Source organism: Eufriesea mexicana, unplaced genomic scaffold (genome assembly GCF_001483705.2).
Source record: "Eufriesea mexicana isolate 0111107269 unplaced genomic scaffold, ASM148370v2 scaffold1801, whole genome shotgun sequence".
NCBI lineage: Eukaryota > Metazoa > Arthropoda > Insecta > Hymenoptera > Apidae > Eufriesea > Eufriesea mexicana.
Window position 1 is genome coordinate 1252526 of NW_016909918.1, and position 24654 is coordinate 1277179.

At 27.9% G+C, this 24654-nt stretch overlaps 2 protein-coding genes across 5 annotated transcripts in view; one reads left to right on the forward strand and one right to left on the reverse strand.

Moving 5' to 3' along the window:
• Positions 1-134: 134 nt before the first annotated feature.
• Naxd (NAD(P)HX dehydratase) lies at positions 135-1600 on the forward strand. 2 transcript variants are annotated; one of them, XM_017902282.1, is made up of 2 exons: positions 135-184; positions 417-1392. In XM_017902282.1, exon 2 carries the CDS (start codon positions 448-450, stop codon positions 1390-1392), a length of 945 nt encoding a protein of 314 aa, XP_017757771.1. In that variant the 5' UTR covers positions 135-184; positions 417-447. The 2 variants fall into 2 exon arrangements, with proteins under 2 accessions (XP_017757771.1, XP_017757772.1); XM_017902283.1 differs by lacking the exon at positions 135-184 and adding an exon at positions 1552-1600 and having other exon boundaries at positions 448-1388.
• Positions 1601-2623: 1023 nt separating this feature from the next.
• The window catches only part of NKCC (sodium potassium chloride cotransporter), a 38231-nt gene continuing 16200 nt past the window's right edge, over positions 2624-24654 (reverse strand). For 2 of the 3 annotated variants that reach the window (XM_017902255.1, XM_017902256.1), the window contains exons 2-19: positions 22243-22381; positions 18133-18193; positions 14161-14416; positions 12813-13066; positions 11902-12016; positions 11097-11431; positions 9833-10064; positions 9332-9453; positions 8371-8570; positions 7897-8044; positions 6546-6787; positions 6242-6450; positions 5756-5867; positions 4680-4783; positions 4027-4141; positions 3619-3764; positions 3383-3494; positions 3050-3185 (exon numbers count right to left, since the gene is read on the reverse strand). In XM_017902255.1, coding sequence (XP_017757744.1) covers positions 3050-3185; positions 3383-3494; positions 3619-3764; positions 4027-4141; positions 4680-4783; positions 5756-5867; positions 6242-6450; positions 6546-6787; positions 7897-8044; positions 8371-8570; positions 9332-9453; positions 9833-10064; positions 11097-11431; positions 11902-12016; positions 12813-13066; positions 14161-14416; positions 18133-18193; positions 22243-22346 — 3003 coding nt within the window. In that variant the 5' untranslated portion in view covers positions 22347-22381. Of the gene's footprint in view, positions 3186-3382; positions 3495-3618; positions 3765-4026; positions 4142-4679; positions 4784-5755; positions 5868-6241; positions 6451-6545; positions 6788-7896; positions 8045-8370; positions 8571-9331; positions 9454-9832; positions 10065-11096; positions 11432-11901; positions 12017-12812; positions 13067-14160; positions 14417-18132; positions 18194-22242; positions 22382-24654 lie in introns of those variants that run through there. The other variant, XM_017902257.1, reaches the window with a different exon arrangement.

The window sequence follows — 24654 nt, forward strand, 5'->3', positions numbered from 1 at the left end:
CCTTGATGTTTTACGTATAAAAACAAATAAACACGTGCCATTTCATAAATATGGAATAGGTTATAGGTTATCAATATTTTTATCATATCAGATGAATGCTCTTGTTCGATTTCGCCTCAAATATTATTCTACATAAAAAAACAGCATTGTACAAATCACCATTTCGATAATAAGAATATTACAGGTAATATTGTATTTTAATATATGTTTATTTTATTTCATAATTCTACTTAATATTGTACTTTTATGACACTGCTACAACAAAACATTTTGTAAAGCAATATAAAATATATGTGTTGAAGAAAAATTATTCATTCATATTGATCATCATACTATATTTGTATGAAGAAAATAGTAATTAAGATTAATTTATTAAATTGAAGAATGGCCCTTGGTATTTTGCATTCTGCCTGCAGGAGTGCAATTAAGAATTCATCTTTTTCTACCATGTCTACATCAATATCTGTCGATGAGCGTATGTTAAAAGGAATAAGAAGAATAATTCCAAATTTGAATAATACCAAATATAAAGGTCAAGATGGTCGAATTGGCATATTTGGCGGTAGTATAGAGTATACCGGTGCACCATATTATGCAGCAATGAGTGCACTCCGTACTGGATGTGATTTAGTGCATGTATTTTGTGCAAAAGATGCAAGCATTCCTTTAAAATCATTTAGTCCAGAACCTATTGTTCATCCAGTTTTAGATCAATATGATGCAATTAAACAAATAAGACCATGGCTTGATCGTTTACATGTAATTGTCATTGGACCAGGTCTTGGTAGAGATGACAAAATATTTAAAACAATAGTTGAATTGATCTCAGTTTGCCGTGATATGAAAAAACCATTAATAATTGATGCAGATGGGTTATTTCTAATTAGTCAAAAACCTGATATTATAAAAGAATATCCAGGTGTTATTCTGACTCCTAATGCAATGGAATTTAGTCGTCTTGTTAAAGGAGTACTTGATAAAAATATTCTACCTACACCAATGGCGAAAGCCAATGATGTTAAACATTTAGCAGATGTATTAGGAAAAAATGTAGTAGTTTTACATAAAGGAGCAAAGGATGTAATTGCAGATGGACATAAAGGTACTGAAGCAGTATCATGTGGATTAGCAGGTTCTGGACGAAGATGTGGAGGTCAAGGAGATCTTCTGGCTGGCGCATTAGCTGTGTTTTGGTGGTGGGCAATTTGTGCAGGAAATAGTGAAAGTACTTTGTCACCACCAATAGCTGCAAGTTACGCTGCATGTAGATTAGTAAGAGAATGCAATGCATCTGCATATAAGGTGAAGCAAAGAGGAATGCTAACTACTGATATATTGGAGCAAATACAACCTGTTTTTGCCAGAATTTTTGAAACTCATTGCAACAAGTGAGCTATTTAGCTAAAATGACTATATATGTTTTTGATGCAAAATATTTTTATATAAAATACAGTTATTTGTATTTAAAAGATATGAAATATATGATTTTTGGTCTATATATTGTATAAAGTAATTAATAATAACTCATAATTATATTAATATTGATTATAGAACATCTTCATTCAATGGAAGAAATCGAACACGCAGCACTGATTCCTGAATTATACCTATAATTCCGCAATTTGTTATTCATTATGAAAATTTAATAAAAATTTAGCAGATCATTTATCAATTTTGGATTGAAGAATGATAAAATTATATCAAGGCTGTAATGTAAGAATGAGAATTTATAAATTCAGGAATTTAAAAATTGTGATAAATTTATTATAACTAGTGATAAATTTTTAATGTCATTAAATGCATTACAAAATAAATAAAACATTTTATAAGCTTTTATAGACTTAATTTTACTAATTATATTTTTGAGTTATTTTGATATTTACAAACAGTGCGTTCAGTTATGTTTTATCTGTGAAAATATTTTTTTTTACTCATTGATATAGAGAAATTATTGAATTTTTGTTTACAAAATAACTTGTTGTCTTAAACAATCGGACATAATAACAATTTGTTAAATATTGAAGATTACTTACATCTTAAGGTAAAATAATGTAATTAATTTCTAGATTGAAAGAGCTTAACTGACTTAAGAAAATTAACTTAAAACAATTTACAGTGAAATTATCTCCTGTTGCTTTTACATTGTGGCTAAAAATGACTTCAATACCCAAAAATATTTCTTATTCAAGCATCAGTAATAATAATATTAATTAATAGTCAATTATAGTTAAGTACATTGTTTTTAAGTATTTTATTATTTAAAATAAAGAATCTTTTTATGAAAATGAATGATTCATATTTTTAAGTACCTATAGATTGTTTTGTAGTAGCACACTTTTAAGACAGTTTTCTTAAGTACATGATTTAATAAAGTTACATATTACTGATGAAAATTAAGAAATATTTCTTCTTCATCTCTTAAGTTTAATACTATACACTTAGTTCAGTTAAAAAAAAAAAACATTAACATTAATTATATCATACCATAATTAAATTATCTGATTATATATGTCATTAAGTTCAATACTTGTTTGAAAAGTCCATTCTATTTAATCCAAAATTAAATTCTAGTCTCTTTCTATCCTATTATATTTTATCAATAACACATTATGCATAAGTCGTGTCTAATTTTTACGCATATAAAAGTCATTCGTCGCTAACTAAGTAAAACATTTTCTTTCTCTTTTGAAATTACAATACATTTTTAGTATATTTCTATAGTATATCTTTCTGTTAGCATGTTCTAGAATCCTATAACTATCAAAGTTACGGTACTATCATTTATTGAAGTCCTTATACTGTTGTCTTTCACTTCTATGCTAAAATAATCTCGTCAGTAAGTACCATCGGGCTTGACGTTGATGAATACTGTATAAAAACGAAAGCAGATCATAGTATCTACATAACTTTTGGCATGAATATACCGAATACTGTCTGTCCGCATCAGAAGATGTCTTTGCCGTATGTGTAAGACATTTTCATGATGCTGTTCAACGTAAATTTATCTAGACGCTGAAATTATATTATCATTTAGAGTAATGTCGGTGAACTACGAATAAAACGTCAACACTGAAGTGTGATTCCCGCGTATTAAAAGTGTCGGTGGCATATTTTTGGTTAAAGCTTCCAGCCATGCCATGTAAAGTGGCGCTGAAAGTGCGCCTTTTCTCGGCATTGGTAGTGACCTGAAAAATTGTCAGTGGGAATATCGTGTTATTGTAAATTATTTAACTCCTTAGTATTGGAATTTTGTGTCTTTATGGTGACATATTGTAATGAAATATTGACTTCCACTTTAATTTAAAATTTAGGAATATGAGACAAATTTAATGATGTAACGAGACGAATTATTTAATGAAATAAATTGTATATATATACTTACATCACAACCAATGTGGACTGACTGGAGTTTTCTAATAATAATTCTCGTAGTCTGAGCTGCCTGTACGTCTTTTCTTTCAAAGACTGAAGTTCAAGTTCTGTTACGCAGCATTCTATAATGAGGTGTTGAAGTTATAATTTCAATTAACTGCACGATTGATAATTATTAATAATTAGGATTATCAGTTAATAAAATCTCATGGTTTTTAAATAAAGACGAATAGTCTACTGTTTTACCTGTGTCGTCAGGTTCATTTTTCCGGAAGTCAGATATGAGTTTATCGAAGAAATCTAACGTTTCTTGCTTCGGCTGAACACTTATGTCGTCCACCATTTTCAGACTAGTATATCTTATCCTGAATTTGGCCATTATCTCGACCATTCTGAAAATTATAAAAATCAGTAATAGCATTAATTATTTTTAATTTTGTTTTTAATTTTGGCTATTTTTATAAATTAGATTTAAGTACGTGTTAAAAATATTATGAGGTAAATTTAACTTCAATTATGATTTCTATAAGTAAATTAATTACAGATTAATAGAACCTGAATACAGGAAAATAATTTTTAATGTTTTATGTTTAATGCTTGCGATATAAGTATAATATTTATATCCAATAGTCTCTTTGTTATGTTTTGACTTACTCTTTCTCTTGATCTACGATGTCCTGTTTATGGTTGGCCAACGCGAAAATTCTCATTTTACAGTGCTCCCAATTCGAGCGAGTACTGATAATGTATGGAAGAAGAATCGTCAAACCTGTGGAATAAAAAGTTCTGCCACTTAAAAATGAGTACATCCTTTCTTCTTATAGTTGTAAACAATGTTTCAAGTTATAGGCAAACTGTAAAGCTAAGCAACGAATTTAAGGTAAGTGATGATACATCACAGTTCTTAAATAGCATAAAAAATGTAAATAACATTTTTATATTATACTTATGATATAAATGACGTTTGTATAAAAATTTAGTAATAATAAAAATCTAAAAAGATTATATTAACACTATGAATTTTTTTGAATATAAAATAATGTGTTAAAAATGGCGTAGAAATAAAATGGTAATGTTATCTAAATATCGAATTAAATTTCATTCAGTTTTTTTATTCACGCCTATTAAAAATGTCTTTAATTGCTGTATAGTGTTTTGATTAAAGATTTCAGTATATTTATGCATGCAACAAGTTATATTTACTAATGATTAAACACAGGATTGATAAGTGTTTTGATTAAATATGTCGACGATTCCAACCGATAAATTAATTGTTTGTAGGCACGTGTAAAAATTTCATGAATTACCTCCATCGTCATATAGCCACCATACGTCAATTGTTCCATTTCTGTGTTTTCTTTGGAAGATTGCCAAGCGTTCAGGTACAGGTGTCATTGCATGTCGTTTCTCCCTAAAAATTAAGGTACACTGACTATTATGATATATAATATTTTCTGAAAATTTATTAATTATGCAGTGATCTTATAACAATTGTCAGAAGATATTAATTTATTCCTTAGAATATTTCAAATTTGATGTTCCAGAAAATATCCATCAATAATTTAGGTTAATTAATACATATTAATTTTTAAAGTAATTGAGTATGTATTTCAATTCAATTTTTAATGATTGCAACATTTGGTTTTTAAAATTAAATTCTATTATCAAACAATTTAATTCTATATGAATATTCCATTTTGATCAATTCAAGTCATTTTTACAAAATATAAAAAATTGGAATAAATATAGGAAAAATAAAATAAACAGAATAGGAATAAATCTTTTTATGCTAGTCGACAGAAAGTTAATAATCACAAGTTAAATTTTGGAAAATAATCCTGATGTTGAAAAAAATTGTTATTTATTGATTTTTAAACAATTTTTCATGTATTATGTAACTATGCTGTCGAAGGAAAATGTTTATGTGATTTATTGGTAGCTGTATTGGTAGTTGCCAGTCAAAATTTGATTAAAGTTAGTTCAACGAGTTGGAAGAAAATGCGTCATGAAATGTGATACTTTATCATAAAGATAGGGCTGGATATCCCCTTAAAAAAATGTTCTTTCCTTCTCATTTATTGAATATTGAATTTCCAGTTCAGTAAACAGAATGTACTATCATCGATTTATGAAAAATCAATTTGAAAAAAAAAATTATGGTCTCAAATGATGACTATCTTTTCATTTTACCTTAACCAATTAGAATTTTATCAAATTTTTAATTAAATTTTCAAAAATTTTGTTATATGGGATTCCCAGTTGTATGAAAAATAACTGTAAAAATTATCCTACTGTGCTTGATTAAAAATAAAGTTTTCATTTTTATTTCTTTGATATGAATTATTTCAGAAATGAATAAGGATTGTAATTAATTTGGACTTACATTAATTTCTCTATCGCGTGTTTCCGTTTATGCTTCAAATGATCTCGAGCACTTCCGTGAGTAGGTGAATCTCTAATAATTTGTGGTGGGTCAACAGATACGAATGGAGTTCCTGAAATAATGAAATGTTTCAATTTTGTAAAACGTCATTCTTATCTAGTTACAGCAATTTTTATATAGTATTTAGTAGTTTAATGAATTAAATTATCTCAATACTCTGTAATATATTAGTATATTATAATATATTATAAAATTATTAAATACTATACTACACTGTACTGTACTGTATGGTATATTATTTAATAATATACTACTATACTATAGAATAATTATAATTAAAATACTACATTAAAATATACTGTAGAAATTTACTTTAACTTTGAATATTATAGCACATCATTTTTTGTCAGATATTTCATTCAGAAGATACTGAAATCTTTCTCTCATACTAATTGCGAGTAATACTAATTTTAAAATTATAAGTACCCATTGTTGGCACGCTTTGCACTCTTGGAATTTGGCTGGACATTGATAAATTACTATCAACATGCATTAACGTGTTTCCTGTTAAATCATAACTACTTTGTGCTAAGACGCCATGTTCGTCATCCCCATTAGCAGTTGCAACTTCAGAACAGTCCAATCCTTCCGCAATTCTTAGCATAGCCACCGCTAATTTTTGGTCGAATGCGTTACTATAAGTAACAACAAATTTCGTTATAGTATATATAATTTTCGAGGTAAAAATTAAGAACTATAAAAATACAGATTAATATTTCGATCAACTTACTGAAGGACGTTGAAGTATTCCTGAAGGTCCTTGTGATTACATGTTGACCAGTGTGTTTTATAGCCCATTAAAACTACGTTCGGTGCCAATTTCCCGACACCTGTTGCTTGCATCAAAGCCGATGCACCACGCTCGAAGCTCAGATCTTCCACCACGTGGTAAAATGACTTTATACGTTGTTGATGCAACCATGCATAACCGTTTCTCAAACGCATTGATCGTAAACGATATGACAAACGTGTCTGAAAATGTAGAAATTGTTATTAAATATAAATGGTGAAAAATGTCAGATTATATTGTATTAGCATTATATTACATTAGTTTAATTCTTTATACTGAATAAATAATAATTTATTTCAGATTTTCCTATTTTTGTATGATCTTTGTGTTATCGATATTGTGAACGCAATGATACATTTAGAATACATTTTCTCTTGTACGATTTGGAAAAAGACAATTCCAAAGAAATATATAAGCCGTTCACTGCACAAATTGATTAACTTCATAAAACAAAAAGTGAAGAAATGCAATGAAATAATGTATATTATTTTTTAAAATTCCCTTTATGATTTAAATCGAAATAAATATCGTAGAATGCATAAATACAAATGTAACTTTCATCTAACGGTATATCAAATTTATAAGAAAAAATAGCCAAAAGGTAAACGTTAGTAATGTTACCATTTTTATGTTACTGGAAGAGTTAATCGATTTGGCAAGTGAGAAAAGTAATAAATTTAAATTTTACTAAATTTTACTTAAATTCTGATAAGACGGCACTAAAAAATTCACCGTTATCATTCATGGCTTGCTAGTGCATTTGAGTTGCATTATTGCAACGATTTACATTAGAGTACGGAGTTAATCAAAGTGACCTCTGAAATAAATTATTTATTATTCAGTGGCCAACAAATTTTTGTCGTTTAATGGTGTTAATCTTAATTATCAGGGAAAGTTATTATAAATATAAAAAGTTATGACTATACCAAGTGCTTTGACACTTAAATTTGAGATTTTTCAAAAAGTGGAGTTAATCGATTTGTGCAGTGAACGCTCATATGATTTTTATATATACGATTTTTAAATTCCAGTATTATTTAATATTTTATTTTTATAATTAACGCATCATCGTCTATTGATTGTGGAAAATATATAATACTACCCATTAAAAATGTTTTTAACATATTTAATATGTATTATTAACGTCGAGTATAAATTTTATAAAAGATTTAATATTTTTGAAAGATTAAAAAAGATACGATTTAAAAGTCTGTATAAATGATTGAAAAACGTAGAATTTTGCGAAGGTTAAAAAATTAAGGAAGCAAATCTGTTTATTTAAATTACATACCGGGTATATTTCACCGGAAACCAACAGAGAGTGATTTTTGGTGATGAGATTTGCCAGATGCAGCAACGCTGGCCTTGCGCCAGGAGCTCCGGACAGTGCCAAAATTTGAGGGGCATAATTTTTGACATGCTCGTCGATAGAATTCAGTCTGCAAAGATGTAACTTTATTAAGTTAAGAATTATGTGAATGAGATAAAAATAGACACCATAAAACTAGATGCAACTTTTTCTTTTTCCTTTTTTTAAAATTTTTGACAATATAGGGTCATTAATAAAGGTAATAATTATACATATGATTATAAATTATTTTTAATCAGTTTGATATGCTTCATGCTAGTAACGTAAGAATTAATTAAAATTTAATTTTTCATTATTAACATTAAGGAATCAAAGAATAAAAATTTTAAGATAATTAAAGTATTGAGAAATTTTCAAAAATTTGTGAAAAAAATTTGAAAATAATGGTGTTCTTACCTGTAAACGATAGAAAGTGCAGTCTTGTAAGTCTGTGCTTGTGTACTACTACCCCAATTCACGTCTGGCTTGCGATACACCACTATCAAATATAACGCAAATATAATGACCAGCGTGACCAACGAAGTCACCCAGTCAATGAGGAACATTATAAACAAGCAGGTGATAAAGCCAAATAGTGACAACCAGGTGTTGTAATACTGTGAAAAAGAAACATATAATTTCCTGTTTGATTATTTGTTATTAATTACACAAGGTATAGTAATAAAACAAATAAATTAAATATTAGGAATAATATTAATTTAATATAGAAATAATATTATAAATATTAAATTTCTATTCAAATTTTATCGTAGTATTTAATTAAATCATTATGGCTTTTTGGTGTTGAAGAAGGTGGTAATATGGAACTTTTTTTTGTTTCTAAACAATTTTTCCACAGATAGTAAATTAATAATTAAGTCAATAATTTTTCATATCCAAAAATTCAAAACGAAATGAAAGAATATTTAGCTAACCAATTTACTCATATTTTCAATAATTAGTTCACTTATTTATTATCTTTGGTATTGATAATTTTTAATAATTTTATTGTTTTTATTCCTCTTTAGTAATTTTTACTTACATTAATTAATACATATGTATTGTGTGATTTGATTTTAGTATTACTATTAAATTATTCATATGACAAGAATATTAAAAATTTCATCATAAGAGTGACATTTGAAATTATGTTATATTAATAGTATACTTAAATTGTCTAAATATAATTAGACTGTGGTGCAATATATTATCACACATAGAATATCAATTTTGTAGGGTTACAATTTATCATATCATTCTATTTTTTCCTTTTTTAAAATACTATTCTTTCAACATTCCTCCTTATTTCTTTGTATCTATTCATTTTGTGTGCACATAGTGCAAAACTCATTTTACTATTTTCTGCTTAATTACTTACTCTGAAAGTAGGACGCCACCCAAGTGGTCGAATAAGAGCTGCGTGAAAAGTGCAGAAATTAATCAACGCGTATGATGCCAGATAGAAATTTGAAATCAGAGGTGCCACAGCGTTCAAGTTTGCTGAAAATAGAGAATAATTAATAAAGTACGTCAATTAATATATTATAGTTTCGAATCAAAATTTTTTAATGAATTTAGAAGTACCATTTCACCATTTTCAATGACTAATTATCTCGTCTTAGAAAGAAAGAAACTATTTAATTCAAATCATACAACACAAACTATAAAATTAAATTACAATAAAATTTATAGTCCAAATTTTTTGAATACTATCCTGATTGTATTATAAAATAAATAGAACTGAATTAGAATAAAAATTATAGTTCAATTTTATAAATTTTAATTTATACTTATTAAATGGTTTACTTAGTTATTATTACGCATTCAGCATTTTATCTTAATAGATAGATTTTTAAATTACACTTTATTTTGTTCATACCTATTAAAAGGAACAACGCTGCAACGACGAACGTGAGAACGTAACCTCGATAAGGTTCACCATGCTTTCCATAACCCTTGCTAAAATAAATCAAACCAGGATAAATTCTATCCTGTCCCAGTGCCTGTATTAATCGTGGTACCGATAACAAATTTGTCAAGGCTGTGGAGAGGGTTGCTGCGAAACAGCCGGCGTAGATGAATGGCCCCCAAACTGACATAAGTTGCATCACCTGTAAATGAAAAAGTGCAATGAAATTAATTTCAACCTAGTCCTTTTAATAACCAATGATTATTAAAAAGAAATCTATAAATCATTAAAAAATATCTCATCCAAAATAATGATAATAAAGAAAAAGAAAACGAATAAAATTCTAATCTTTATTTTCTGCCTTTTCTCTAAAAATCTTCTGAATAAATATATCTCCCTTTCCTATCTATTTATTTCACGTTTAAGAAAAAATTTCTGAATGCAACACATTTCTACCAAACTCCTAATTTCAAAACTAAACACCATTAACTCTCTCTATTCCTTTATTGATTCAATATCACAATTAATTTTATTCATAATTTTTAAACGGGTTATAACGCAAAGGAATAGTATTCAGAGGAAACGGTGGAAAAACTGTATAGATCTTTATTGAACGTGCGAATGATTAAAACTGGCCTGTTTAGGGCCAAGTAGATCACAGGACGTCTCCAGAAAACAGGAGACAAAAGACAAAACGCAGGGGAAGGGATCAACCCCACATTGCTAGGATGTAGAGTTTACTTTACTATTTAATTTTATTACAACAATAAATATTCCTCAAAATTTCAAATCACGTTTGATAGTTTCCAAAATATTATCAAAATTGCTTGAATTGATTCGTATCAACCTATTCTTCTTCAAAGTACATTTAACCGGTTAAATAATAAATAGTTATTGGAAATAAAATTAAAATTTGTTAATAAATCTAGAAGTATCATTTCACCATTTTTAATGACTAATGACCTCGTCTTAGAAAGAAACTATTTAATTCAATTTATACGACACAAGCCATTTAATTAAATTACAATAAAATTTACAGTATCAATTTTTTAGATATTAATCTGACTGTACTATAAAATAAATAGAACTAAATTAAAATAAAGATTATAGTTTTTTTTCAAAATTGAAGAGGAATTAGGAATTCAAAGGATTAGTATATCTGAAATGATCGATGTTTCGATGGATTTCAATTATGGATTTGATTGTATTAATAATTAATTGTACCATACCATACCGAGTAACTGTTGTGTAATCCGTAGGTGCAGTTGACGTTCGGAATGCATGCTGCTATTATGGTGTTATTTCCGCTGATTAGGCCACTGGCATCCCTTAGAGCCGCGCCACCAGCGAAGAAAACAAACGTGACATAACTCAGCATGGAGATCAGCAATGCAAGAAGGGTACCAATCGGTATGCTACTCGCTGGATCTTTCAAATCGCCGGAAATATTGGCGCCAGCTTGGATGCCGGTCACGGATGGAAAGAAAATGGCGAATACGGAAAAAAATGTCTGGTTACTGTTCTCAGAGAAACGATAATTCGGCCCCATGTTATCCATGAACACCTCGGCTACAAAAATTAAGAAATAATTATTTAGATATAATATCCAGGATTATAGTATTTTTTCTGTCTACACGTAAAATATATTTATAGTAATTTTTATAGTAACTTTGATATACATGTTTCAGTCGAAGAGAAGATGTGTAGACGTGGTTTAAAAAGTTCAGGAGAATATTCTTGTTTTTGATTGTCTTCACGAGTATAGTTCATTTTTTGATTTTTTAAAATATTTTTAGTCGTGATTAAATATATTTTGAGACTTGTCATTTCATTTTTGATCATTTTTGTTTATATTCTATTATGGTAGGGATTTTTTATGAAGATATATTTAAAACATTTTTATCCCTTTTATGATAAGAACTGCAGAAATTGAAGGAATCGTTGTTTCAGATAATTAGTATTTTGCATAATTTATTTTGTATGCAGTATTTTGTATAGTAGGTTCTAATAATTATGTGATAAAATGAAATTCGACTTACAGGAAAACCCAGTGAACCCTTTTGCTTGCTGTGTTATGTCCTTGGGCCCTATTATGGTGCCAATCACAAAATCAAAGATAGCTGCAATAATGATGGCAATGAGGAAATTTTGAGCCTGTAAGAAATCAAAACTTTTTATTATTATTGATTCATTCCTTCAATATTTTCAACAACGAAATACCAAAAGGGTAACACAAATTTTGAATTTTATAAATTTAAAAAGCACGTATGAAAAAAAGGAAAAAAATAGTCTGGAAATATCATAGTTATTAATTACTATAAGGTATACTTATCTAACATATTTACAATTTGTTATCAATCTTCTATCTATTAATATTCGACTATATAAATTAAATGACTTCAACAAAATTGCACTGTGTGGCAAATCAACCAAAGCACAAACGCATACGTTGAAACATTATAATTTTATATCAATTAACCCCTTTGCCTTAAGAAATGTATACAGGGTATTTTCTCAATCACGTATAAATCATTATTTATCATCATCATTATTATTATTATTGTGTAATATGTACATATATGAAAATGTGCATCGACTTCTAGATATTTTTGAAAATAACATACAAAGAAATTATATATAAATTAATTTAAATTTTGTATGAATATATATATATAGAATTGTATTATGTCAATGCTTCATATCATTTCAATCATCAATGTAGTGTTATGTCATTTTAAAACAGTATCAACGTTGCCACCAAGACAAGTCGCACCTCGAGTGGAAAGGATTAATCTTTAACTCTTTCATTCCTCAATCAGGATTAAAATGGGTAAGAAAGGATCTTTCTTACCTATATACCAAAAATGCTTCCAGTTTCGAAAGAACTGAAACTGAACCATAGCAAAAGTGTTGATTCGTTTATCATAGTCAAAATACATAAAACACGTACCTTCGATTCCCATTCCATTCCGATCGCACAGATCAAGATCATGACGATCAACGCGATCGTACCGACAATTCGAACGTCATTTACTCCGTTGTCGATGATCTTCAAGTCGTACTCTTTCAATAAATCGTTCAGAGAGTCACAGAAACCAATGGTGTTCATGGATGCCGAAACAGCGTTTGCAAATGCGAAGACGATCCCCACAGAGGCTCCAAACTCAGCACCCAGGGTTCTTGATATGATGAAGTATATACCACCTGTGTATAGAGATTCTTATTTATACGTCGAGGAACTCAACAGGTTATTTGAAAATACAGTAATATGATTATTTTGTTTTCATGGGGAAAGATGAATGTTTCACGAAGTCAATTAAATTTCAAGAAGAGGAAAGCAGTCAAAATGGAAATTTTGTATAGTAATTGAGTGCTTTTGTATGATCAGTTACCATAGGTGTCATTGTTCTGTTTTAGGGATTTTTATATAAAGTTTGTCGAAATTTTTATGGCAATTTGAATCTCTGAAATTTAATTTCTTGGTGTCTATAGTTTATAGATACTATAATTACTATTCAGTTATTTTATCGTAAACAAATTGGTCCCATAAAAATTCCGGTAAGAAAATTTGGTATGAAATTTGACAGTAATTCAAATCTTCGAAATTTAATTCCTTGAGTAATAATTGGAGTTACTTTAAAGCTATTTTAATTACAATTCAAACACCATGGGGCACAAATAACAAAAAGAAAACTAAAATAAAGTAAAAAAATACTTCGAAACACCCAAAAGTTAAAAATATTTTTATTTCCTTAAAAAAAAAGATATTGAACACCAAATTTCTAAAATTTAATTTCTCAGGTAATATCTGAAGTCCCATTAAAGTTACTTCAATTGCAATTCAAAATAAAAAAATAAAAACACCGAAAAATAGAAAACACAGAAATAAAACTAAAATAAAATAAACTGAAAAATACTTTGAAATATCGAAAAACTTAAAAATGCTTCAGAAATAAGAAATAAAATATATTAGACGCAGTATAAGTCCTCGAAGAGTTCTAAGAAAAGCCTAAAACACTTCGTACCGATCTCTTCTACAGACAGCCATTTGTTATCATCTCGATGGGACATATTTAAACAAGAATCTAAACTCTTTTTCTCATAATTAAAAATTCTAAAAAGATAACTGCGAATAGGGTTTCACGTGGTTGTTTTCATGGACGGCGTTCCTCTTCGTGGAAAATCAATCGTCAGCGTTCGATTTTGGCGGGGTCGAGTAACGACAACAAAAGTACACGATGCCACTCCTTTAAAGAGGAAAAAAGAGGACGAGAAAGAACGGGGATCCCGTAACACACCTCCCTTTACTTCCCCATTAGTACTAATTGCGCTGAGGCTAAGCGTAGTGATGACGCAGACAGCCGCCGATATTCCGATAATGATGACGCTCTGCAGTATGCCAGCCTGTGCTACCACCCACGACAGTCGTAGAAAGAGCATTACACCCCATATATTGAGGAGACATGGTATGAGGACACCCTGGATCCATCCTAGCTTTATACCCGTGTGTCCTTGCTGCGGCACCCCGACCTGGCCAGCCTCTATATTTGGGTCCTGAAATTTCAATGTTTCCAGACTTTAATTATTGTTTTCTATGCGTTTGCCTGAGGGTTTAGAAGAATTATAGTGCTGTAGTTTAGGGTGTGCTAGTGGAGTTTTGGAAAATAATTGCGACTCGACACTGAAATTTTCGTGTTCTTTATTTTCCTGTCTTCTGTCGTGTTTTATGGGTTTCGTGAGTAGGTTAGGTCAGGGTTAGGTAGATTAAAATATTGATTATTTTCGATTTTCCTGTTGTTTTCTATGGGCTTTTCAAGGTTCCAGGAAAATAGTAGCATTGTGGTTAGTTAAATAGTAATAAATAGATAGTAAATAAATAGAAAAATAGTAGTTTGTGATTAAAAAAATAGTAGCAATGGAATTTGAAAAATTAAATTATTTTTCTTTCTCTGGTACATTAAATAAAATTTTGAATAATATTTGGTTCATAAAATTATATTTTACAGGCTATTCCATTTTTCTCTCTTTTAGGTAGATATTATCGAAATGTTCCATAAAGTTAGATATAAGAAAATATTACATAAACACGAGTTGTTTAATGATTCGTTAAGTAGGTATAAAAAGGAGATGCATTAGCCTGCGAGATGAAGCAATCTTACGCCACTGGAATGTTATCTGTAAGAAACATTGAAAGAAGAAGTGTACCTAACAAGTATAAATACCAGTGATGATCTGATATCGGAATCGATGATTCATTCATCGAGATGAAACAAAATCAGAATGAACTTCGTCGAGTAATAAGTTCAACTTTTCGTCACTCTGTTTTATTGACAGAGCAAACAAAGTGATCACGTTAATTTCTAATTTACCCTTATCTCGCATCATTGCAAAATTACAGAAATTTATTGTCCTTGAGTGCATAAAGACTTGAAATAATAATTAAATTTAATTAGCAAATAAATTATAAAAATCATATTTTATATTTAATTTTAATTTCCATTTAAAATATTTTTTTGTAGATTACATACATCAGTTATGTGATTCATACTGTATATTATGTACATTATGTATTTAATCCAATTACTTTCCATGAAAATTTAAATTGATGATTAAACAGACGCTTTCTGGTGCGTTTAATTAGTTAAACAATGACCTTCGCGAATGGCGGGAATTTCGAAATTGATACCTGATGTAATTTCCCTCGCAGCTGGTATTTACTGCTGTGTAAACTTAATATACTCTCTCACCCTTGTGGCTCTCGTTATGAGTTCGATCGCTTTTGTTGAGGGACAAAGCACCTCAGGGTCTCATTTCACTCTACGACGTTACGAACTTGTACGAGTGATTAGCTTATCACTCACTCAATTAATACGTTATACAACATTTATTTCGTTTGCTCAGAAACGGTGCATAGTTCCGAGAAATTTGAATATTTAGAATCCTATTTTTGGGATAATTAATTTTCCAGTCTTTTCATTGGTGATTTCTAGGTAAAATTTATTTTAGGATAACATGGGAAATGACGAATATTGATTAATCATATGGTTGTTGATATTTTGCAGAATATTCTTGTATTATTGGTCTTTTGGAATAGTTAATTAATTCATGGTTGAAAATTTATTCGTTGCTGCTTTAGTGTATTTTTGACTTTCAGATCGTGGTTTCTTAGATGGTTGTGTGAGATTTTGGAAAATTTATGAATCGAGGATATGTCAATATATGGTATAGGAGCTGCATGGAGAATTTTTTCTTAGTTTTTGCATTAATAATTTTTATATAAAATTCGTTTAACCTTCGTTTAATTCTTTAAATCTTTCAATTTTCTCAAATTTTGTTTTGAAAGTTATTTTAAATATTAATTTGTGAGAATAATTTTTGGAATTTATTAATTACAGTTGAGCTATATGCTATTTTTGGAGGAGTAATTTTCGTTTTAATAGTGTCTCATGATTCATAAATCACATTTATTTTCACAACAGTATAAATAGTGCGCAGATAGTATGCACATATTATCAAATTCGAAACGCAGCCAAGCTAGTTTGCCATGTGTCTTACTCAAAGTCCCTTTAACAGTTATTGAAACCGTGCAATGAATATTTTATGAGTCAGTGTAAACGATGTTTATGGGTGCTAATATTATGTCAAATGCTTACAAGGCGAGATATAAATTTAGAAAATATTTAGATATTTCGTCGCATTATAGTCGAAATTGATGAAAATTCTGCATATTGCGTCAATGTGTTTTCTGTGATAATATCCGGTGCTTTCTAAAAACGATCGTGTATGCACAGTTCTGATATATTGATGGTGGTTACTTGGAAAAGATACGATTTTATTATCTGCATCAACGATAGATCAGTGACTTTAATATCATGATATTATAGTAATTAATTCAAATGTAAAAAAGGAATAGAGAAAGTATAAATGAAAAGTAAAAAAATGTATTTTAAAATACAATTTATGGAATTTTATGTGTATTTATTTGATAGTGATTTTTAGCATGATTGAAATAGTTTTTGATTTTATGTTGAATATATCATATAAAATACAATATTAGAAATATATATTTTATTCCTATATTGTATTTTTTACAATGTAATATTTGAAAAATATTCCTAATTTTTAAATATTTAATGCATTATATAAAGTGCAATAATTTTATGTGTATTTATTTGATAGTGATTTTTAGCATGATTGAAATAGTTTTTGATTTTATGTTGAATATATCATATAAAATACAATATTAGAAATATATATTTTATTCCTATATTGCATTATATACAATGTAATATTTGGAATATATTTTTAACTTTTTAATATTTAATGCATTATATAAAGTGCAATATTAAAAATATATTTTATAATACTATATTTTAGATATATGATATTATGTTTTATATATTATGTAAAATACAATATTAGAAATATATATTTTATTCCTACATTGTATTATATATAATTTAATATTTGGAATATACTTTATAATTCTATATTTTAGATATATGATTTTATGTTTTATATTATATATTATATAAAATACAATATTAGAAATATATATTTTATTTCTATATTGTATTATATATAATGTAATATTTGGAATATATTTTTAATTTTTTAATGTTTTACGTATTATATAAAGTGCAATATTAAAAATATATTTTATGATTCTATATTTTAAATATAAACATATATTAATTATAATTTTGTATTATATATATAATTTTATAAAATTGATTAGTTATGTTACACTTTATTCCAAATCAGACTTCACTTCCAATTATTATCAATTGAAAAGTAATTAATATTTCATATTATTGTTATATATTTCGTTTGTTAATTAAAATTACTCAATATGAAAACTAATTCAGAAAATAATTAATATTTTTAAATACTATATATTCTGCCTATACTCCATTTACTACATATTTAATGTACTTTTTGAAACTGTTGCTTTCCGAAAAAAAATACATTTAAAATAAATAGCTCTGTAACAATTTCTTCTAATATATAAAGAATTCATCCCCAAAAATATTTTTATCTGTAAATCAGCTATCATCTCACGTAGCTTGTATATCAGTGACACAATGACCCAGAATTTATTCATATCTTCTACAAATGCTCGATTAACGAGCATTTAAAAAATCCCTCCGTTTAAAAAATCGTTAAGGCTGGAGCTGGAGCCCCAGTAATTACAGGGTGCTTCCCAATGCATTCCATGATATTACAACAAGGGTGGCAGGACGCACGTCCACAGGGTGTGGCAATCTTACCTTTATAAGATTTCCTTCGTGCAGGGTGCTCAACGATGGCCTCTTAGCACGACGACTCAATCTACAAACAGAAACGTTCATGTGACTTTGATGGTATACTAATTGTATTGGTGAGTGTTTAGGGCTAATTAAATTAGGTTAAACTGTTCAATGATATGAGAATGACCATTAACATCAGAGGGGTAACTTTTTGTCAAGATGCAAAGAATAGTCAGTAAAATAGTCAATGTTCTATTAGGGTAATATTAATTCTTCATTTATTAATTTTTCATTCGTTAATTTTTCCTTTTGTATATGGTCATATTATATACTAGATTAATAGTTTGTTTATTCATAGTATTAATTTTCTTTTATTATGCTAAAAGAAAGGTGATAGAATAATAAATTAAATATGTTCCATTTCTTAATTTCAGAAATTTCATAAAATATACTTTAACAAGAATCGATATCCAATATCCTTATCGTAATAACTTCTTTTCCCAATTAGACTCGAAAGAATACCACAGGAAGAAATTACAGAACACCTTAGATATTTAGCGAATTTCGGAGAGGCTAGATCCATTACTCGATGGTCTTATACTTTCCTCTAACTTTGAAAGACATTAAGGACAAATGGTACGTGGGAAAATCGATCGTAGGGAAAAAATTGGTCGCAGCTGAGAGAAAAGTAGTAAGTGGTACCACTGGACAGATATCGAGACTTATGGTGTGCAAGTTAGCTTTACATTTTATATGTAAGTCTCGTTATATAATTTTTATTATTTAGCTCTTATTACATTACATATACTCTCTATATATATTGTAATCTTTATTTTCTATGTAAAGTTTCATTATTTTAATTTGTATTACTTTATTTTTATTATTTAACTAGTAACACTTGTTATATGCGAAAGTAATTTTTGCACAGTAGCTATTTCAAAAAATTACAGTATTGTTTATTTCTGAAGACGAAAACTATAAATTGAATCTAATTAAAAATTATTTATGAATTAAAATTATAGAACCCTTTTCAATGAACAGTAAGTGAGTTTATAAATTCGTGCAATTTATTTAATATTTATTAAATCTAAAATTTAAAAGTTTTATTTGAATTATTTGTTATTTATTATTATTCATTTTGTGTAATTCTTCAGTGTAATATTTATATTTCTTTACCGTTTCCAAATATGTGTAAAACAACCTACAAAAATAACAAATTAATGTATTTGAAAATTTGTATTACCTAGAAAAGAGGTATTTTAGCAATGAATGGTCAACTAAGTGATTTTATTTTATTTTATTTTATTAAGAAGAAACGGATTTTTAGATTGCTGCAAGAAATGATTAATTAGATGGGAAATACGATTCACTGAACGATGCTGTAAATATTGTATAAATTCTTTCATTTCTTAATAAAGTATCGGAAAATTAATCTCTTTGCCATACAACAGAATAAAATTGAAAATACGATTACGACACATATAAAAACAACATTTTTCACGGAATTAATAATAATAATAACTAAGTTATTTATTAATTAGTCAATTTATTTCTGCAGTCATGAATCATAAATAACGTAATAAATAATAAGTGAAATTATAATGAAAATATAATTTTCTAATAATAGGAGATGAAATATTTTGTTTTCCAAGTTTCAAGAAAAAAATAATTCTTTATGAAACACGTAACATAATTTTATAAATGTCTATAAAAATGTAATATACAGGAATCAAAACATTCTAACGAACTAAATATTTTTATCTAGCAGTGCATGAATCTTTATTTTATTTATTTTTCATTTTAGTATTATTGGTATAATTTGAAAAATTCAATGCAGTCTAGAAAGAGTTTTGATTTGTATCGATAAAGATTACTTTAGCTCAAAATTATTTTCTACATTTTACACTATTTATATTTTATAATGCTACTTATAGTGAAATGATATACAGAATATATATAGTAGAAGAATATAAAATATTAATAAATAATGTAAAATATTGTAATATTAATAAATGTAATATTAGTTTATGTAATGTAATATTAATAAATAATGTAAACATTCTATATATATAATAAAAATAAAAATAAAATAAATACATGTATAGTATAATAATAAATATTATAATATTCTTTTATTATCCCTGATTCTTTTATAAAAGACAAAAGTTATAGTCATTAACTTTCATCCGAAATTTCAATAAATTCTGTAAAAATTCCGACAAAAGTATAAGCACCTGTAATGTGAAGGAAAAAATTTCAAAAATCAAATGGATAGAAATTAAAAATAAGCATGGAAATTTAACCCACTAAGTCACATTCTGTTATGAAGGGTTGAGCATACTCCATAGATTCTCAACCTCCTGGTATTTATGCTTCCCGTCAAAGCACAGTTTCGCGTTCTGACAGCGTGTAAGAAAATTTATTTATTCGCAGACATAATACTAACAGAGTCGAAGTACTCTTTCTTTATGTGTGTACATTGCCCTTAGACATGCCTCGCTTAAGCTCGTATTTTTAGAAATCGACTGCTCTGTTTGCCCCCATTCGCAGAGACCTTCAATAGTAATTTTACGAAATTATAAATTATACCAGGCGTCTTGTGTGTATAATTTTTGAAACAGATTAATAGACAATGGGATTTAACCTAGAGCTCGTTGTAAGCAGCCGAACGTTGTTTCGAGCAACGTCACTATCCATCTTTTCGAAATTCGTGAGAATTTATTTTCGTACATCGAGTTGCGATTCTTTTTTCCTCTGCTTCCCCGAAATCATGCATTCACGTTTTATTTTTACTGTCGTATTTTTATGAACAAAAATTGATTCGATGAAGCGCACCTTTTGTTACGCTGATAAATTCGATACACGAACTTCGTTTCACGTGTCACGTATTACATTATATTATACTCGTCGAATAATCAATTAATTAAAATAAATTGCAGGATAATTAGGAACACACATAATGGATGTTTGCGATGAAATTTTAATACGGAAATTATTAACGATATTTGAGGTAGAATAATTCAGATAGATTGGATAGGATTCTAATTACTTTATTAATTTTCTATTAATTTTTAATTTTTACTAATTTTTTTTTATTTTTTTGGCTAAAGAAGGGCACGAGTTGAAAAATTTTGTGCTATTAAACTGATAATATTTGTTAAGCAGTAAATAAGAAATCGTATAATAATTAACACGTAGAATTATTTAATTTCGATACTCCGCACACTGTTACATTATTTTAAATTTGATATATTAATTAATATCGAGCTTCGAAATTTTATGAAATGGCGACTGAAGGGCGCCTCTCGAGTGCAAAGGGTTAAATAGGTATAGCTCTGTGTTTGAAAAAAGTTATAGATTATTCGATTATTTTATTCTTAATGAGAATAATAAAATTCGTGGAATAATAAAAAGTAATAAAAACAGAGAATACAAATGAATTGAACATTTTCTCGATAAATTGAGAACGATTTTTTATCCATTAATTATATGTTTTTTCATACTTAGTTTTTGAGAATTTTGGATTATGAAAGCACACGAGAAAGATTTCGAGATATAAATATCTCAATAAACCTATCGCTCTTCATAAGTATAGTTTTCAAAATCATTACTAATTCCCGAGAATTTTGAATCATGAAAAGAAGAATGGAATTTAAAATTCTTGAAAGTCGAAACTTTCTTGGGTTTCAAGGACTTTCAAGATTGCGACGTTTTAAAAATTCCTAGTATAGATTTTATAGTTACGTCTCATAGTTAAGGCAGTCATAGGCCTATGTTAAATTCGTATTTATGAATTTGTGTAATAAAAAATGCTAAATACAAAATTTCTTAAGGGTAACACATTGATAAATAGCTCCCAGAGTTATTAGTTTAAATTAATATTATTATATCCGACACGTTTGATTATTCCTCTCACATTTCTGTATTTTGTAATATAAAATTTTAGCCAGTCCAAATGAAATAAAATAAAAAATTAATACTAGCCTATAGAATAAAATTTATTTGTCGGTAAACGTTTCTAATTTTCCTGTACGTTTGTGTATGTGAATATACGCAATATAGGACAAATTGTATATATATTTATACTAGAAGAATAATTTTCGTTTGGAGAAATTGATTTCTCTCACAAACCTGTAATGGTCCAATCGTGGGACCACGTCCCATAACCCAGTGACGTTTAGGGTCATTGGTGATCTCTTGTTATTTTGACCTCCACCAATTATATCATCATCCATAGCTTTAAGTACAAATCAACTGCGTCTGGTTGAATCTGTGAAAATAAGGAAAAAATATTCAAAAAATATTTTTAATCTAAGTTTACATGTCACACAGTGTACATTACATTTAACAACATAGTATACGATTTAACGTGTAAAATAACATGCATTTTCTTATTCAAAAAATTATTCAAAAAATTATTTTCATTCTTGGGACATTTAATTTTTAAATTGTGAGTCAGGCATAGAAATCAGTTTTAAACGAACAGGAAATGAATCGATATTATCTCAAACAGACTATATCTAAAATCTGTAGGTGCATCGACGAATTTATACTCGTAAGTACGAGTATGACTCGTGATTCGTGAATTAATTCACGAGTCCAAAACTACTCGCACTGTTTTAATCAAAGTTTGTATTTATATATATGTATCAAGTGGAAAGTTGTATTTCAATGAAATCCCCATGAAACATAAAGTAAATGTAAGCTGAATGGGACAGCTCTGACACATACAGTCCTGTTAGATATTTAGGATAGGGTCTGTTTTAAAATTTACGATACAGACGTGGACAGTGGTTATTTTCGAGGATTGTCACTTTTATTTTGCATGTTTTAATATTAGAACTACTGAACTGTGTACTCAGGTATAGTATATTGACGAGTATAGTATATCTGTCGAGAGACATTAGGTAACTCGAAAATTCTGATTTTTTTTTTTAAACTTCGTGGGTTTCTTGAAATCTCAAGAGATTTTCTGAACTATTTTCTCTTAATACCTGCAATTCGATTTTGAAACATAAAAATATCCCTTATATGTTAATCGCCGATATATATATTTATTATAATTATAATTATAGTAGGCATGAAAAAATATTTGGAATGAAAATCGAACAGTGCTTTATGCATTCTAAAATTATTTTCTTAAAGGAATAAAAATATTTTATATAAATAAAAAATTCTTTACTAATACTATTAAACAGTATTTTATTTTATTTTTCTTTGTAGTAAAATATTTCTTTCAGAATAAAATCTTATTGCATAGTGCAGTGAGTATTTCATAATTCATCAGAGGAACAAAGATCCTATTATACGAGAATTTTCACAAAGAATAGTTGCTAATTGAAAAATGAAAAATTTCACAGAATGTTCATAGATCATCAATTTGCACTCAGTGAGTCAGATATACTTAAATGTCTTTTCTGATTTTTCACGAATATTTCTATGCACATTTTGCATATAGATATAAAATAACAATATTTAAAAGTAGTGAAATTTGATACTTTTTTAATTCTGTTATTATAGTTTATATTGTCACCAATAAATTTTGCTAATTATTTTACAAGATAATCTGATTTATCGTACGTAAGAATTATTACAAATATTTAAAATATTTATATCATATTTATACCATATACTACACGTAAAGTAATCAAGTGTCTACTTAATTTTTTCTGGATCGTATTTACGAACATACCAACGAAATAAAATCCAAAGAATTACACGAATAACACAAATTTTCCTCCAATATTTGCATCTTGAACAAATTATTAACGAAGTATGCAATCTCTAGTTTCATGAAAGCTATCGACGACAAATATTCCGTCCAACTATTTAACAAAGAATGCCAGAAATGTAAACTGAAATATTTTATTCAAATTGAAATTGCTCAAAATAGTGTATCTTGGAATATTCGTAATTTTGGAAACACGAACCCCTTTCCAATGATTATATTTGAAATGATTCACTAAGTGCTTGTACGACATTACAACATCATTTCATTGCTGCTAATTTTCCGTTTCCGGAAATGTCGAGGAATTTGTCATCACGCACTCAGTATCCGAGACCTTTCATGACAGTTTGCCAAATATATTGGATTGCAGAGGTGATCACATTTTCGTTGGTTTAACGATGCATAGCTGGTTACAATTTCCTGGCATTTTCCCGGCTGAGTGATATGTTTCTTTATCTTTTAATAAATTTGCAACTATTATATGTCGACGAAGTATATAGAGATACATTTCATGTGTAGAATATAGCAATAGTCGAAAATTTGTTGGCCTAGACGTCATTGAAAGAATTTGAGATAAATTAAATAGGAATACTTAATTATTATTATTATTATATTATATATTAATTAATCATTATTATACTACATTATATATTAAATATTAGTGTGCTCTCATAGCATAAGTATGCCTCTACTCATACGTATAATAAAATCTTGATTATTTGATGTAATTAACAGATTAAATGATTGTCTAAATAAAGAAATTTTTGAATAATAGAATACGCGCTATCTTGAAATTAATTTACATATAACAGAAC

Coding starts and splice junctions, on each gene's coding strand:
- Naxd (XM_017902283.1), top strand. CDS start 448: ATGTCTACATCAATATCTGTCGATGAGCGTATGTTAAAAGGAATAAGA. Junction 1,389..1,551: donor TTTGAAACTCATTGCAACAA/GTGAGCTATTTA, acceptor TATTGATTATAG/AACATCTTCATTCAATGGAA.